The 19,284-nt window shown below is 44.4% G+C and overlaps 1 protein-coding gene across 3 annotated transcripts in view; it reads left to right on the forward strand.

Moving 5' to 3' along the window:
• The window catches only part of sptbn1 (spectrin, beta, non-erythrocytic 1), a 343,630-nt gene that overhangs the window by 125,280 nt on the left and 199,066 nt on the right, over positions 1–19,284 (forward strand). For all 3 annotated transcript variants that reach the window (XM_070889548.1, XM_070889549.1, XM_070889550.1), the window contains exon 3: positions 570–762. In XM_070889548.1, the coding sequence (XP_070745649.1) occupies positions 618–762 (145 nt within the window). In that variant the 5' untranslated portion in view covers positions 570–617. The remainder of the gene's footprint in view (positions 1–569; positions 763–19,284) is intronic.

Raw genomic sequence — 19,284 nt, forward strand, 5'->3', positions numbered from 1 at the left:
GACTTTCTACTTTTTTTTTGTTTTTGCAATGAATCCACTTCTGTTGCATTAAGAGTTTTCTCAGTCACATAGTGGAACAAAGGAAAATTCTTGATCATGATGTGTGACACTGGAGTTAATGTGCACTACTTGGGAAGCACAATTACAAGTAATATTTTTGAATGTATAATATTGGAAGCTTCACAAGCTTTATTAAATGTGGTTGTTGCATTTTCTGAACAGGTAGAATGTTACAACTGATTTTTAAAACATTTACTCTGCAGTATTCTGTTATCAGTAAATAATTGAATTTATAGTGGCCTCACCCTACTTCACATTGGGTGGTGGTGATTTTTCTGAGCAGCAAATCTAAGCTGAATGTTTTGGCATCGGTGATTTCTTCCACTCCTGTGCTGCGTCGCACTGATGCACCTTTTTCATAGTCTAGTTCACTACTTCTACTTAATGTTGATCTGCCCTTGAGCAAGATGGAAGTTTGAGAATTGTGCAGTTCCAGATGTGCATTTACAAGCATTATAAGATAATGTGATTTTTTTGTGTTCTGAAGTGCTGTTTTCATTTGTTTCCAGAACTTTGTGAAAGGCAGCTCATGACCGAGGGGCAGCTAAGAAAGCAGGATGACAGCAATAGCAACAGACTACGACAACATTGATATTCAGCAGCAGTATAGTGATGTCAACAATCGGTGGGATGTGGAAGAATGGGATAATGAAAACAGCTCTGCCAGGCTTTTTGAAAGATCCCGTATTAAAGCCTTAGCAGGTATGTTGCATCGACACAAGAACCCTTTCGGTCAGGTTAAAATTACAGCGGTGGAGAGTACAATTATTTATTTTCCCTTCTATTTCTGCCAATTTTGTCCCCTTTCTCATCTTGTGAAGGCATTTACTGCTTACTGGGGGACACAGTAGTCCAATACCTCGCTCAAGTGAACATTCATTATGTGTGTTTGTTTGAAGGTTATTCGGTTGCAGAGGACATCACACCCGACACGAAATATAGTCCTTAACACAGGTGTACATAGGCCCACCTCGAGCAGAACTCACTGCATAGTAATCAGGATTAGAACCCGTGGCATACATAAAATATATATTATAATATATATTTTATATTTCTTCCCTGACACCCCCTCCCTTCCCATATAATGTGTGCTATTCATGACATTGGAAATTATGCTGTTCCATATTACTGTGCATCAAATTCCTCTTTATTATGAGGAATTTATTATAAATAAGTTGATCCTTTTTTGTAATATAAAATAGTAAAAATGGAATGGAATACTAATATGCCGTAGTCACTTGGTTAATATTTCAATATAATGGCTGGAAGATTGCTTTTGTTTCTGAATTGATTGTAATCTGCTGTCTGTTAGATCAGCTTCTTTTGGAAATAGACGAGTGGACTCTTAACTAGAGAACTTTTATTAAAATGCTTGTTTAGGTCTTACATTCCTGACGCTCCCTTATCTGATGACTGATGCCCCTCTTCGGCTGCTGTAAACTGGAGTGATCTGGTTAACAATGGACAGTATAAACAATATATGCTATCATGAGGTAAATGAACCTGGGACCGGTGATCACTGATGAGGTGCTATTGTGCTTTTATAAGTTCTGTTAGCACAGTGGTGCCCTGAAGTAGGCTGTAATCCTAAATACGAATGACTTGACCTCATTGGATGTCAATCTATTGTTGGATTCAGGCCTCCTAAAGTAGTATGTTTGGACAGATGTGACTCTTGAGGTTCTACTGGAGTCCAGCTGGTCAAGTAGACATGCACCTGATAACAACAACTTGTAATTACATAGTGCCTTCTATCTTGAGAAACTTTCCAAGGCCCTTCACAAATAGACATGGGAATAACTGACATGAACCCAGGAAAGAACAGATTGAGATGACCAATAGATTGGTTAAGAGAAGGATTCTGAGCGTTTTAAACATTGAGACACAGAGGTTTAGGAAGGGAAATCCAGAGTCGTATTGAAGCAGCTGAAGGCTTTTCTAATGTTTTTATTTTTATTTTTCTCTTGCTCGCTCTTTCTGTTTCTTCTTCATTCTCTCGCTCTTTCTGTTTCTTCTTCTTTCTCTTTTTTTCTCCACTTCCATCACTAAAAATCCTTAAAGGAAAAAAATTATCTTGCATACACTCAAAATAATTGCTAAAACATTTGTAAAATTGCCCACAAACTGGGTTTCAACAATTTCTCACCACCCTTCCACAAACACCACAATGCATCTTAACAGACCTCAGAACATGTTGGTCTCTTGAGTACATTTTTGCCTTTGCTGCCCACCCATATTTGGTGGGCGGGCCGAAAAGGCACTAAGTTGACATCCCTACCCACTAAGTTGACATTCCATATTTGGAGGCTCAATGTAACGGTCAGAGTATAAATGAATAAAAGTATACATCTGCAGGTATTCATCTCTGATATAAAAGATTACAATTACTTGAACTTTGTTAGAGTAGGAAGAACCGACAAGACAGCAGGGGGAACAAGAGGGAGAGCTTTCTTTAGGGGATAGAGAAAGAGAGAGATCCTGTTGAATGGGAGCACAGGGGGAGGAGCGAGGGAGAGAAACCGTATTATGGTATGAGGCATGTAACTGCGTTGGGACCATGAAGAACATTTACTGACAAGCCCACATCATAAAACCGCATAAGTTCTGACACATTGAGCTATCCCTTGGGAGATCCACAAACAAAGCATCCTCCTTTGAGCAACACCATCAAAAAAAAGCAACTGGTTATTTATTTCATTTGTTGCTATGTCTGCCCGCATAACAGCAGTGATTGCATACAAAAATAATTTTGTCAAGTGCTTTGAGAATCCTGAGGATGTGATAAGATGTTAAATGCAAACACTTTCTTCAATTTACCAGTAACTACTTTTGGTGTTGGTCTGAGTGATCGACCAAGAATTTAAGAAGCAGCAGGGTCCATTACCAGAAATTTTGGTTGCTGAATAATTGACTTGTTCTTGAAATATGCAAGAGGAGACAGGTGGTAATGTGTGTTTGTAAAGAAGCAAATACTGTGGAAATGAAGACATTGGAAATATGTTAATCTTTCTCATCCATCAATCATTAACTTTTTATTTTGAACTGTGTGTGCCTGCAATAATGTTAATTATTATATGAACAAATTGATAATGTAAGTCAGAATGTTGAGACCTTTCTATTTATAGCTGCTTCTGCTTTAAATGTTTAACATAGTGTCCGATTCCTCAGTGGAAGCAGATGGCAGATTATTTGCTGAAAACAATCTTGGAATTGCCATTAGCTTTTAATATATTCTAAAGTTGATAGCACAATTAAATTAATGACTGAAAACAAGTGTAACTATACATGTTAAGTTTCACAGAAATGAGAATTGGATTCAGAAAAACTGCAAGGATATTTGAGGGACAAAATCAAAAACATACTGGCCTAGAATTTCAGTTGCACAGCAACTGTTTTTCAGGTGCTAACTGGCCTCTTGAGCCTCCAAAATGGAGGGCAAGAAGCACATGCTCAATATGAACACAACATAAGAAATAGGAGGAGCAGTAGGCCATTCGGCCTGCTCTGCCATTCATTAAGATCATGGGTGATCTTCTACCTCAATTTCCTGCACTATCCCCATATCCTGTGATTCCCTTAATATCCAAAAATCTAGTTATCTCTGTCTTGCATATACTCAATGACTGAGCCTTCAGCCCTCTGGGGTAGAGAATTCCAAAGATTCACCACCTTCTGAGTGAAGAAATTTCTCTTCATCTCAGTCCTAAATGACTGACTCCTTATTCTAAGACACTAATCCCTGGTTCTAGATTTCCCAGCCAGGGAAACATCCTCCCTACATCTACCCTGTCAAGCTCTGTAGCAATTTTATATGTTTCAATGAGATCACCTCTCATTTTTCTAAATTCCAGGGCGTACTCAATCTCACCTCATAGGGTAATTCCTACCCCCCCCCCCCCCCCATCCCAGGAATCAGTCTGGTGTACCTTCGTTGCACTCCCTCTATGGCAAGTATATATTTCCTTGGGTAAAGAGACCAAAACCGTGCACAATACTCCAGGTGTGGTCTCACCAGGGCCTTATATAATTGCAGTAAGACATATTGGGGCAAAAATTGCCCTTTTCAATAAGAGGCGTGGCCACCGGTTGGTAAGCACTCACCGCTCGGTCAGTGCAGAGGGGCCGCCATTTTGAAAGTTGCCCATGTAGATTTTCCCGGCAGAGAACGTCTCCATTCCATGTTGTCTATCCCTTACCGACGGGCGGCAAACTCCTTTCCGCCCTGCGGGGGGGAAATTGCCCCACGGGTGCGCATCAGCCGCCAGTCGATGCCACTGACAGCTTTTCCCGGCGGAAAGCTTCTTATGGCTGGGCGGCGTGTCCGCCCTTAAATAGGAGGGCGCACTGCTGCGGCCGCCATTTTATTTTAGTTGTCGGCCGACTGCCAGATTGGTCCGACAATGGTGACTTTGGGTTTGGTCAGGCAGCCCGGCACCCTCTCTTGGGTACTGGGCCACTGGCTCAGCCGAAACCCTCCCTGGTGGCCCAGTGTTTGCCACTAAAGTGGCTGCAGATTTTGCAGCTGCCCTCCCCTTTACCTGAGAGGGAGGGACGTTGTGACACATCAGTGTGACGTGTTGACGTCATTAGCGCAGCGCTGATGACTCCAAGCTCCGACCCACCCGCACTTCCGCCCCGCTGATGACACCACATCCGCCCCACTCCAAAAAAAAGACCCCAAAGAGTTGAATTTCCCCGCATTGTCCGCCCCATGCATTGGGGTGGACGGAGCACTTAAAAATCGGTAAGTGCAGCCCGTTTCGGACAGAAGGCAATTTCTGCCCCACTTTACTCGTACGCAAATTCTTTTATAATAAAAGCTAACATACCATTTACTTTCTTAATTGCTTGATGTACCTGCATGTTAACTTTCAGTGATTTGTGTACAAGGACATCCAGGTCCCTCTGAACACCAACATTTCCCAATCTCTCGCCATTTAAAACAAATACTTTTTTTTTTCCTCCCTAAGTGGATAACTTCACATATCTCCATGTTGATGCCCACTCAGTTAGCCTGTCTATAACCCCTTGAAGCTTCCTTGCATTCCCACCTAGCTTTGTATCACCAGCAAACTTAAATATATTTCATATAATCCCCTCATCCAAATCATTGATACAGATTGTGAATAGCTGAGGCCCAAGCACTGATCCTTGCGGTCTTAGTCTTAGGCAGTCCCTCAGAGTCGAGGATGACTTGCTTCCACACTAAAAATGAATTCTCGGGTGACTGATGAGTCCAATGCGGGAATTACAGTCTCTGTCACAAGTTGGGCAGAGGGCGGTCGAAGGGCCGGTTGGTTGGAGTGCTTGGGTTACCACGTGCTCCTTCCGCTGTTTGCGCTTTTTTCCGTTTGCTCCCGTTGAAGAGACTCGAGGTGTTCGGCGCCTTCCCGGATTATTCTCTTCCACTTTGAGTGATCTTGTGCCAGGGATTCCCAGGTGTCGGTGAGGATGTTTTGACTTCTTCAAGGAGGCCTCGAGGGTGTCCTCAAAGCGTTTCCTCTGCCCACCTGGGGCTCGTTTGCCATGTTGGAGCTCCGAGTAGAGCACTTGTTTTGGGAGTCTTGTATCAGGCATGCAGACGATGTGGCCTATGCATCGGAGCTGATCGAGCGTTGTTAATGCTTCGATGCTGAAGATGTTGACCTGAGTAAGAACACTGACATTGGTGCGCCTATCCTGCCAATGGATTTTCAGGATGTTGCAGAGGCAGCGTTGGAGGTACTTCTCCAGTGCTTTGATGTGCCTGCTGTGTATATAGTCCATGTCCCTGAAGCATATTGGAGGCAGATATCACTACTGCTCTGTAGACCATGAGCTTTGTGCCGGTTTTAAGGTTCTGGTCTTCAAACACACTCTTCCTTCGGCGACCAAAAGCTGTGCTGGTACACAGGAGGTGTTGATGGACCTCGTCATCGACGTATGATACTTGCGACACCCCACTAGATACAGCCTGCCAACCTGAAAATGCCCCGTTTATTCCTACTCCCTGTTTTCGGTCCGATAACCAATCCTCAATCCATGCTAGAATATTGCCCCCAATCCCATGAGCCCTAATTTTGGAGACAACTGGGCATCTACTTCCCTGCAGTACTCCAGGTGTGTTCTAGCCAGGGCTTTGTACATCGTGGGAGTACATTCAGCACTCCGGGTCCCTTCGGCCAGCCAGCCCGGCCCAACAACGCACTCCGGGTCCCTTCGGCCAGCCAGCCCGGCCCAACAACGCACTCCAGGTCCCTTCGACCAGCCGGCCCAGCCCAGCCCAACAACGCACTCCAGGTCCCTTCGACCAGCCAGCCCAGCCCAACAATGCTCCAGGCCTCTTCGGCCAGCCAGCCCGGCCCAACGACGCACTCCGGGTCCCGCCGGCCGGTCCGGCCCAACGACATGCTCCGGGTCCCTTTGGCCAGCATGCCTGGCCCAATGACACACTCCGGCTCCCTTTGGCCAGCCGGCCCGGCCCAACGACGTACTCCGGCTCCCTTTGGCCAGCCGGCCCAGCCCAACGACGCACTCCGGGTCCCTTTGGCCAGCCAGCCCGGCCCAACGACGCACTCCGGGTCCCTTTGGCTAGTCAGCCCGTCCCAACGACACACTCCAGGTCCCTTCGGCCAGCCGGCCCGGCCCAATGACGCACTCTGGGTCCCTTCAGCCAGAGGGCCCGGCCCAGCCTCGCACCCCGGGTCACCTCAACAGCTGGCCCGGCCCAACGATGGGCTGTACCTGCCCCAGTCGCTGGCGGTGAACACTAACTTTTAAACAACTTGATTTACATTTTAAACTTTTATCAACTTTTAACCAACTCTTAATCTATTTATTAAACCTTCAATCAATCTGTGTAACTTTAAAAAAAAAAAATAAATAATTTGGAAATACTTTTAAACTCTTAAACTTTTAAAACAACTTGGAAACCTTTGGGGAAATTTTTAACCTTGGAAGAAACTTTCCAAAACATCCCACGGAACCCCAGTGGACAGCTGACCTTCCTAATGCCTGCCCCCCAACCAAGCCTCGGGCGATCTACCATCAATGGTACTACTCAGCGCCATAGGCAATTAGGCTAATACAGCAGTGCCTGGTCTCCAGTCGTCTTGGACCCCCTTGCCGCTGGACCAAGACCTTGCTCAGCTAAGCCCGTGTGGTTGCTGGTGTGCAGCGGCCACCCCACGTTAAAAGAACTCATGCACAGGCATCTTCCACTTCGCTATTATGAAGTTCAGAACCTGGAACATCAGGACCCTTGTGGACAATTCCAACAGCAACAGGCCGGAACGCCACACCGCCATAGTTATCCGGGAACTTGGACGTTTTGACATTGACATCGCCACCTTTTTATATATCTATCGAAGCTTTTACAGTCTTTTTTTGTCTCTCACTAGTTTACTCTCATATATTCTATTTTCCCTTCCTTTATCAATTTCTTGGCTGTCCTTTTCTGAATTCTAAAATCCTGTCAATCCTCAGACTTGCTCTTTTTGGCAATATTATAAGCCCCTTCCTTGGATCTAATACTATCTTTAACTTCTCTCGTTAGCCACAGTTGGACCACATTTCCTGTGGGATTTTTGTGCCTTAAAGGAATGTATGTTTGTTGTAAATTATGTATTAATTCTTTAAATACTGGCCATTGTTTGTTTGCTATCATACCTTTTAATGTAGTTTCCCAATCTACCTTGACCAACTTGCTCCTCATAAACTTATTATAAAATTCTATCATATTATGGTCACTCTTTCCTGAGGGTCCCTTTACTACAAGGTTATTAATGAACCCTTTCTCATTGCATAATACTAGATCTAAAATAGCCTGCTCCCCAGTTGGTTCCTCAACATACTGATCTAGAAAACCATCTTGTATACATTTCATGAATTTATCTTCCACACTATTACTGCAAATTTGGTTTGCCCAGTCTATATAGAAACATAGACACAGCGCGGAAGGAAATCATTTCTGCCCATTGTGTCCGTGCCGGCCGACAAAGAGCCACACGGCCCTTGGTCAGCAGCCCTGAAGGTTACATATAAACCTATGAACAATGGAGGAAAGGTAAAGAGCACCCAGCCCAACCAGTCCGCCCCACACAACTGTGACACCCCTTACAGTAAAACATTCTATATTCCACCCCAACCGGAGCCATGTGATCTCCTGGGAGAGGCAAAAACCAGATTAAAAGTCCAGGCCAATTGGTGAAAAAAAAATCTGTGAAAATTCCTCTCCGACCCATCCAGGCAATCGAAACTAGTCCAGGAGATCACACTGGCCATATTCGATTCCCTGCAGTACTTACCATCATATCTGTGCCAGCCAACATAAGGTTATCCAGTCTAATCCCAATGACCAGCTCTAGGTCTGTAACTCTGCAGAATACGGCATTTTAAGTGCCCATCCAAACTCCTTTTAAATGTGGTGAGGGTTTCTGCATCTACCTCCCTTCCAGGCAGAGAGTTCCAGACCCGCACAACCCACTGCGTGAAGAAGCCTCCCCTCAAATCCCCACTGAACCTTCCACCAACCACCTTAAAAACTATGCCCCCTTGTAATTGACCCCTCCACCAATGGAAATAGACCCTTGCTATCCACTATATCCAGGCCCCTCAAAATTTTGTACACCTCAATGAGGTCTCTCAACCTCCTCTGTTCCAATGAGAACAAACACAGCCTTTCCAATCTGTCCTCATAGCTAAGAGTCTCCATTCCAGGCAGCATCCTAGTAAGTCTCCTCTGCACCCTCTAGTGCAATCACGTCCTTCCTATAATATGGCGACCAGTACTGCTCGTAGTAGAGCAGCTGTGGCCGAACCAGAGTATTATACAATTTAAGCATGACCTCCCTGCTCTTGTATTCTATGTCTCGGCAAATAAAGGCAAGCATTCCGTATGCCTTCTTAACCACCTTATCTACCTGGCCTGTTACTTTCCAGGATCTGTGGACAAGCACGCCAACGTCCTTTTGTTCATCTACGCTATTAAGTGGCCTACCGCTTAATGTGTATACCCTTTTCTTATTAGCCCTCCCAAAGTGCATCACCTCACATTTACTTCTCTGAATTAAATTCCATATGCCACTGCTCTGCCCACCTGACCAGTAGATTGATATCCTCCTGCAGTCCATGACTTTGCTCATCATTATCAACCACACACCCAATTTTAGTGTCTGCACACTTCTTAATCATATTCCCTATATTCAAATATAAATCATTGATATACACCACAAAAAGTAAGGGACCCAATACTGAGCCCTGCGTAACCCCACTGGAAACATCCTTCCAGTCACAAAAACATCAATCAATCAGTACCTTTTGCTTCCTACCTCTAAGCCAATTTTGGATCCAACTAGGCACTTTGCCCTGAATCCCATGGGCTTTAACCTTCATGACCAGTCTACCCTGTCATCATCATAGACCATGTCATCATTATAGGCAGTCCCTCGGAATTGAGGAAGACTTGCTTCCACTCTCAAAATGCGTTCTTAGGTGACTGAACAGTCCAATGCGAGAACCACAGTCCCTGTCACAGGTGGGACAGACAGTCGTTGAAGGAAAGGGTGGACGGGACTGATTTGCCGCACGCTCTTTCTGCTGCCTGTGCTTGGTTTCCGCATGGTCTCGAGGTGCTCAGCGCCCTCCCGGATGCACTTCCTCCACTTAGGGCGGTCTTTGGCCAGGAATTCCCAGGTGTCAGTGGGAATGTTGCACTTTGTCAAGGAGGCTTTGAGGGTGTCCTTGAAACGTTTCCTCTGCCCACCTTTGGCTCGTTTGCCGTGAAGGAGTTCCTAGTAGAACGCTTGCTTTGGGAATCTTGTGTCAGGCATGCGGACAATGTGGCCTGGTCGCGGATGCTAACGTTGGTGTTTTTCCTCCAGCAACTTGATGTGTCTACTGTACAGGGTCCATATCTCTGAGCCGTACAGGAGGGCGGGTATTCCTACAGCCCTGTAGACCATGAGCTTGGTGGCAGTTTTGAGGACCTGGTCTTCAAGCACTCTTTTCCTCAGGCGGCCGAAGGCTGCACAGACGCACTGGAGTTGGTGTTGAATCTTGTCGTCACTGTCTGCCCTTGTTGATAAGAGGCTTCCGAGGTATGTGGGATCTTATTAAAAGCTTTGCTAAAGTCCATATACACTTCATCGTACGCACTACCCTCATCGAACCTCTTGGTTACCTCCAAATAATTCAATCAGGTTAGTCAAACACAATCTTACCTTAACAAATCCGTGCGCACTGTCCCTAATTAATCTTTGCCTATCCAAATATAGATTTATCCCCCCTCTCAGGATTTTTTCCAATAATTTTCCCACCACTGAGGTTAGGCTGACAGGCCTGTAATTACTCAGCTTATCCTTTTCTCCCTTCTTAAACGAGGGTACCACATTAACAGTCCTCCGGCATGCCCAAATCCAAAGAGGACTGGAAAATGGTCGAGGCCTCTGCTATTTCCTCTTTTACCTCGCTCAACAGCCTGGGGATGTATTTCATCCAGGCCTGGGGACTTATCTACTTTCAAAGCTGCTAAACCCCTTAATACCTCCCCTCTCAGATGTAGATTAAAGCCCCCCATGATTATTGTATTACCCTTGTTACATGGGCCTCTACTTTCCTGATTTTATACTCTGCCCTTCATTATGACTACTGTTCGGAGGTCTTTCAACAACTCACACCAATGTTTTCTGCCCCTTGCTGTTTCTTAGCTCCACCCAAACTGATTCTACCTCTTGATTTTCCGAGCTAAGACCCTTTCTCTCTACTGTCTTTATGCCATCCTTTATTATCAGGACTACCCCTCCTCCTTTTCCATTTTGCCTATTTCTTCTAAACATTAAATATCCTGGAATATTTAGTTCCCAACATTGGTCACTTTTCAACCACGTCTCCATAATGGCTATTAGATCAAACCTATTAATTTCTGTCCGTGCTATTAATTCATTTATTTTGTTGCAAATGCTTCACATATTCAGATATAGTGCCTTTAGCTTTGACTTTTTCTATTGTTCCTGATGTCACCTTAGTCAGTGATGCCCTATTACCTTTGTTACTCTCTCTTTCTAACCTACTATTTGTTTTTACCCCAAACTCTGCTGTCCTCCAGAGCCTTGATATTTCTCTTGCTGCTTTTAAATTTACTCTTTTTCCTGAATCATCCCATCCATTCTTCATTAGTTTAATTTGTCAGGACACCGGTTCCAGGCCGGTTTATGTGGAGCCTGCCCCAACGGAACAACTTCCTCTTTCCCCAGAACTGGTGCAAGTACCCCATGAAGCAAAACCCCTGCCTCTCACACTACTCTTTGAGCCACTCATTTAACCATCTAATCTGCTTATCCCTTTGCTAATTGGCGCATGGCTCAGGTAACAAACCAGAGATTATTATATTTGAGGTTCTGCTTTTTAATTTGGACCCCAACTCTTCAATCTCTCTCAGCAGAACCTCATTCCTAGTTCTGCCTATGTCGTTGGTTCCTACGTGGACCATGACAACTGGAGCCGGAAGGACGCCACCCATCGTTTTGGATAAGGCTAAAAAATTGGCATACAGTGCAGGTGAATAGATGACTATTAGTTGGAAATTTTGGCCTATCAAAAATCTGCCACCTCTTATCAAATCTTTAATGATCTATGTAAATTTCTTACTCTTCAACCATCACATCCTAAACCTGAGCCTCAACTTCAACACATTACCTGTTCCTGATTATCATAGAAGGGAACCAAACTGCAAGCAGTCTTTGCATCAAATATTCCAGAGATTTAATATAGCCTTTATGACTCAACAAATTGTTCTTATACTTTGTGTGCCACGTGGGATGTAGATAGCTGCTGCAAAATCTTAATTAACCTCATGAGAGAGAGGTGGTCCTTCTATTGGGGCTGCCAAATCCTGGAATGGACATGGGACAGGTTGAGTTTGTCATGGGCTCTTTGGGAATCGACAAAGGTGAAGGCTTCTGTGGGGAGCTGATGGTGTTATGAGGGAACGCAACCGTTGAGGCACGCACAGTTTCTCCATTGGTATCGGGGGCAAAATTGTGGTTAACAGCGATCAGTGGGAGAACAGTTCCTTCAGTCCCTGGGAGTCGTCATATTATTCTTCTGTCCCTCCAAGTTCCTTCTGAGTGCAAGTAGAGGATAAATGACAGCATGGATTAGTGGCTGCCAGTGTTGACATAGGTAGACGGGACTGCAAGGTTTTATTCTTCACCAATGTTATCCACTGTCTCCTGGCTTGCTGCTTCTGGAGGAACAAACAGTACTGTTAACTTTGGTTAACATTCTATATTAATTAAGCTACTTTGTAGATTTCTCAGAAGAAAAGTAGTAGCTGGTGAAGAGATTGAAGGGCATATAAAAGCATTAAATAAGAAAAGGTAAATGTTCACACCCACCCACTGAAGGCACAGACTCCCACATCTCCATCAGCATCTGCTAGGCCAAGATGGAAGTCAATTATGGCTATTGCTTCCTCTTCATGTGCTGTCAAATGCCAGATGTTGGCATATCCTCCTCCAATAGACTGGAATTCCTTGGCATTGTGTGCTGTTTCCTCCAGCAGGAGGAATAAACAGTGTTGAATGGCCGCTGCAATCAAAGTCCCATAATTTCTATTGAAAATGTAGAAGGATAATTTCCATCCTTGTATCAACATTTCAAGATTTTATGCCAAAGTGTTATTTTCACTCCTCGTCATTAGAATTTTTGCTGATGGGGAATATAGTTATTACTAGCCATGTTTATATATGTATAAACAGTACATACATCATCAAAGCCTGCATGTCTGTAGACTACATTAGTTTTCCATAAGACCTGCTTCCTGAAGTTTGTGATACTGTCCGATGAAGAAAATTTCTCTCAAGACATTGTTCCTAGAATCAGTACACTCTGGAACTTTCAGATGGTACAACAATTTTTTATTAGTAAGACTAATAAATTTATACTGACAGTGCTAACATATTTAAAAAATATATTTAAATTCTATTTTCAGAATTCAGATTTGCTCCTCTTAATTTTCTTGGATATTAATTTTCCAAAAACAATGTGTTTTAGAAAGCTAGTGCGATAATAAACTTTGTTAAATACTTGGCATGTTTCTGAACTAGTAGAATATTTTTAAAAATCCAAAATGATATCTAATAAATGCTATAATCTGTCATCTTGTATTTTCAAGCTGACAAGTAACTGTGTAATTTATATATGCAACTAAAGGCCAAGAAGGTCTGGGGAATAACTTTGACATAATAAATGTCAAATATGGATAGTATTTAATTGAGTACTTGTGAGTTATGAATAGGAAAAGCATTTGTTATATTGTGAAAGAAGAGGAATTTGCATTTCATGTGGCATTCACGCCCTCAGCCTTTCATCACCTCAAGGCTCAGCTTTTTTTTTATTGCTCACATGGCCATCCACCCACCTTAAAGTTCTAACTGGTACAAATCACTTGTGCTATAGGATTAATCACACATTAAAAAATAGGTGTGAATGTTGCTCGGTAGGGGAGGCAAAAGTTAATTTAAAGGGTCTGGCAGGTACTTTCAACAGTTTTGAAGACAACAAATTTCACAGCTGTCCCAATCCAAATACCTGACCCAACTTGACCTAAAGTACTTGGAAGACCCAACGCAAAGCTGCAGCCCAGCATTCTATGGACTCAATTCAATGCAGAGTTCTGTCTTCCGTCAGACCAGTTTGTGAGTTAATCAGGAATACAGATAATAGGCCCAAGTTTTGACAGGAGTTGCTCCTATTTTTTTGGAGCAACTAGTTTTTTTTTGGAGTATCTTAAAAATCGCAATTCTCCACATTTAGTTTGCTCCAGTTTCAGTGAGTTAGTGCAGTTTCTTTTTACTTCAGTTTTTTTTTCAAAAGGGGCGTTGTCAGCCACTGACGCCCGTTTTGGCCATTTAAGCAAGTTTAGACAGCTAAAAGTTACTCCAACCTAACTTAGGCCAGTGTATGTGTCCACTTTTGTATGCTCAGAAAAACCTTGTGTAGACTTGAGAAATGAGCACAGGTAGCCAGAGATAGGGAGGGTGGGGGAAGGGAAGTTAGAGGATTTTCCAAAGCATTAAACTTTCACATTTAACAATAAAGAACCATCGTCACTAATAAATGATAAATAAATCAATAAATAAAAAATTAAAAGTTCCTTCCTCACCTACTGCAGCATGCAGCGCCTATCCGTTCGGCCAGGGGCTGGGGACGGGATCCGAGAACCGGAGCCCTCCAGCAGCACACGCTGCAGCACCTTTTCGGGCAGTTCGGCCAGGGGCTAGTGGCGGGATCCAAGCACAGGCAGCACACACAGCAGCAGCGTCTTTTCGGGCCGTTCGGCTAGGGGCTAGGGGCAGGAGAGCAACAAGCAGCAGGCTGGGCTGCAGGAGAGGGAGAGAGAAGTGACATTACTGAAGGGGCTAGAGAATAAAATACCTTTTGGGTGTGGTCCATATACCTTGTGGAGAGGGAGAAGTGCTGTGCTGCCATTTTTCACCATTGACCGTTGAAAGTTTAAGTTGTACTTCAGGTTTGGGTGCTGCATTATCAACGGCACGGATTTTGCAATGTTTCTGCATCATTGTGCAACGTAGGAGAGAATTGATTAGAGCTCATCGCAACAGGAACGTCATAGCCTGTAGGCTGCTGGGCAGGAGGCCTTACCCACCTCGGCAATATTGAGTCAGGTGTTCGTACCTGGACCTGAGTGAGGCTGATTGTGTCAAAAGGCTGCGTTTCCGCAGAGAAGTTGTCCTCGAGATCTGTGAGTTGCTGAGACCAGATATATAGGCGAGAACCAGAAGGTGGACTGCCTTGTCTATTGAAGTGAAGGTTAAAGCTGCACTTTCCTTGTATGCCTCAGAATCGTTTCAAGCTACAACTGGAGATGTGTGCACCATCTCGTGTGTGTATTACATGTCTGCATTCACCAGGTCACGGCTGCACTGTATGCGTGGAGGAATAACTTCAAGTTCCCAATGACTGCCCAAGCAATGCATGACAGGTTTGTGGGGTTCTCGAGGATTGCTGGCTTCCTAAAGGGACGGGGCTGCATTGATTGTACCCATATCGCCTTGCGAGCACCTGTGGAGGATGCCGAGCAGTTAAGGAATAGAAAAGGCTTGCACTCCATTCATGTGTAGCTTGTGTGTGACAACATACAGCGCATAATGTCAGTCGATGCAAGATACTCTGGCAGCACCCATGATGCGTTCATCCTACACGACAGCGTTATATCTGACATGTTTGAGCAGCAGCCAAAAGGACAGAGCTGGCTACTGGGAGACAAAGGGTATGGCCTGGCCACCTGGCTCATGACGCGTAACCCGGACGGAAGCTGACCATCAATACAACGTCGCACTTTATGAAATGCAGCATCATAGAGAGGACCATTGGCATCTTGAAACAGCGTTTCTGATGCCGGGACCATTCCGGAGGCCGCTTGCAATATTCCCCAGAGATTGTCGGTCAGTTCACTGTTGTGTGCTGCATGCTGCATAACTTAGCCATCATGAGGCAGCAGCAGCTGATAGTGAAACAAGAAGACCCACCTGCAGTGAGAGTGCCTGATGACAATGATTTGGATGATGACGATGAGGAAACCATGCAAGTGCCTGAGGCCGGAGCATGGCGTTGGAGGAGGGCGGGCCATCGTGCTCCTTTAACGATTACTTGAGCTTTGCGCCAGCAGCTCATCTGTGAACGCTTCACCGATGCCTGAGGGCTCAGTGACAACTGTTCTGCATGGAAATGTTTATTTTTTGCAGTTGTTCCTAAATGTTGTGTTGTGTTAATGGAACATGATTCAGTTTTAATGTAAATATATTTTATTGAAAAGTTTATAATGTACTGCACTTTAGTGTAATAAAATAATTCTTGTATCAAACTTTATTTTAATATGACTCTTTAAGATCACTTAAAAACTTTAAGATCACATATAAACTTGTAAAGTTACAAAACTTACAAAACAATTTCAATTTGAAAAAACTTACACTCTAAGATCACAAACTTTAAGATCACTTTTGAGCTGTAAATTTAAATAACTTACAAAATGTGAGAACATTTACACTCTAAGATCACTTATAAACCCGAAGATCACTTATAAAGTTGCAAAGTTAAAAACTTAGAAAACAATTTCGATTTGAAAACTGTAACAACAGTAACATCAAAAACAACAACAATGGCAGCAAAGAAAGGCTGCACCCATCTCTCATCCACATCTCGGTGAATGTGCACTTCTTCATGGGGGTGGCATTTGATTGGCCAGGCTGTGTGCCCTTATTGCAGCAGCTACCTCACACAGGCCCTCCCTGATGGCCTGTGCCGTCGTTTGCACTTCCTCTGACATTCCCTCCTTCATTTCCCATGTCATTACTGCTATTTCTCCCGACCATCCCATTACCTCATTACCCACCGCATTGACGGTGTGCACGAGTGATCGGGTGAAGTCATTGGTCTCCACACCCAATGCCATAACCTCAACCACATCTGTTGCACGCTGCAACTCAGGAGAGTGTGGTCGGATTATTCTTCCCCTTGGCCTGGGTCTGCCTCGCAGCACTCCTCCAGTGGGAGGCGCATGCTGGGACGGTGGGGCCCTGGGTGTACCTCGCGGCACCCAGCAGCACTGGGAGGCACAGGTTGGGACGGTGGGGTTCTGGTTCTTCCAAGCGGTACCCCACCAGCACTGGGAGGCGCAGGCTGGGACGATGGGGCACTGGGTGTTACAAGCTGCATTCCACCACCACCACTGGGAACCGCGGAATCTGTGAAACCATGGAATGTCGCATCAGAACTTAAAGCACTACACAAGGATGAGGAGGAGGTGAAGAAACCATAGAATGTCGGACCAGAACCCATGCAAGTGTTTGGCAAACTGAGGTCCTGTAATATGGACTGATCGATATTAAGATCAACATTCTCTGGTGAACACATATCCGTGCCCCCCCTCATCCCACCCCCAACCTTGGTCTGGGTCGTACGCATCTGAATCATCTTCTGGATCTTCAGGATTGGCATCTTGTTCTGCAAAATATAACCGAACAGTCAAATGGTGAGCAGCACAGGAGGGGGCAGGACGGGTGGCATGAGTAGTCTCACACGTAGCAGGCCAGGCAGCAGGTTGATTTGAAGGGCCACGATGCATTTTCAGGACTTGCCTGCTCCCTCGCGTGTGGGCCCAGCTTGTGCAGTACTGATTGTTTTTCTCCAGGCAGGACCCATCAAAGCAGCGACCCTCTCTTCCAAGGGTGTCAGTTGGTGCAGATTTGGCGGGCCTCCTCCAGTTCGAGTTATTTCCCTTTTGTTGTGGGCCAATTTCTTCTGCAAAAATTAAAATATAACTTTTTAGAGAGGGTGTCTTTCTACTGGGTGAGACATACACAGATGGTCACATTTACAATTGCAATTCCATTGAAAAATGAAAATATTACACTAACTACTTGACCAAGATCGTGCCATTTCTTTTTACACTGGCTTTCAGATTTTGGGATATTCACCACTGCGCAGTAATCTTCTGCAACTAGGCTCCAGCATTTCTTCATTTCTTTGGGTGGCACTTTTGTGCGACCTCTGTTGCTGGTATCCAGCTCCTGCCATCTCTGCTCAATCACATTAACTAGTGTCTCCACTTCCTCATGCAAGAAATTCTTCGTTCTTGGTGCATGTTGTTGCATTGCTGTATTGAATTGACACTCAGTGATTGTTCAAAACACACAGTCCTTACTTTGCATGCACCTATGCCGCATTCCTTCTGGAAGTTTAGCAGCAACACAGAGCACTCACTGATTCCAGCAGCTGATTTCTTCCACAGTACTGCTAACAGCACTCCCTTCAGGCACAAAAAATCAATCAGAAGACTTTACACTACTCCAGACACCCAAAAATCACTCTGCAGCCTTTACCTTTAAAAATGGCCAATTGCCAATGTTTGTGAGCCATTGTGCGTAACGCTGCCGGCACACTCAGACACCCTGGGCCCTAGCCCCGCCCCCTTGCCGGCTGTGTTGACCCAGCACGTTCATAGCTCCGCCCCCCCCACTACATCTACGCTCCGTCGAGTCCGATGGAGACCTGATGAACGTCGAATACCGTGGTAAGGATTAGGCGTGCTTTTTGTTCCAGAAACGAGAGGTGCACCGCGCCGTTCTAAAGATCGGTTGAAACTTGGGCCCTATAGGAGGAAGGCGGGGCGGGGGGGGATGGGAGGGAGGGAATAATCAGGGTTGCACTTCATTGGCCATTTTCTAATTGTCAAACATTTTGTGCCTCATAATCTTTACGCAATGGGGAATATTGTTTGGATAGGATATCAGAAGTTTGCACTGTTTACAGTATATTCATGTAACTTTTCAAGTGCTGTATTTACATTCGATTGTATGCATCTGAAGATCAATCAATACAAATAAGATGCAAATAAAACTGCTGTGCATATGAAAACAAGATGGCTGTAAATTACAGTGCTTCTGACAGCGAACATGCAGCGTATGCTGTCAGAAGCCTTTAGAATGGCTTTGCAAGTTTCGGGTTTCTACACGCGCTGTGCATGCACGAAAACCCGAAACTTGCAATCTGTCAAGTTTCGCTGGGACGGATCCTTCACGTCCGCAACAAAATCACTTTCGCTGGCGCAGTGTTGGGCTATTTGCCCAACTACTGCCCAGCAAATGCCCAAGAAACCCTCCTGCCTGGTAGAAGCAGGCTTAAGGACGAATTTTACCAGAGTAAGGGTTAAATTAAATGTTAAAATAACATTTAAAAAATGATTTAAACATACATATACATTTAAAATTAGTTGAAGTAAATTTTGGGCCGCTTTAAAATGTTTACATTTATTTTTCAAAAAATTACATATTTTAAATGCTTAATTAAAAGGTCTTTTAATTAATTTTGAACGTGATAATTTATTTTTATTTAACTAGTGTGATTTCTTATTTATTTTGGACTTTCCATTATACTTACGGGGATTCTGTATGAAAATGGAATCCCCATAAGCATCATAGGAATCTCCCTTTTTGATTGGTTGACCAGGCCCACGTGATGCCAGGGAAGCTTGCGAACTGCAGGCGCCCCTGGGATCCATGGTCTTTTTCGCAGGTATAAGCATGCAGGTCAAGAATCCGAAGCTTTAGAGACACCAGGTAAGTTCGGATTTTTCTTTCGGTTCAGAGGTGTGTTCTTCTAGTATGCCTCCAACCGCAAATTCAGGGCCCTTTATTATTAGAAACATAGAAAATAGGTGCAGGA

This window comes from Pristiophorus japonicus, chromosome 9 (genome assembly GCF_044704955.1).
Source record: "Pristiophorus japonicus isolate sPriJap1 chromosome 9, sPriJap1.hap1, whole genome shotgun sequence".
Lineage (NCBI taxonomy): Eukaryota > Metazoa > Chordata > Chondrichthyes > Pristiophoridae > Pristiophorus > Pristiophorus japonicus.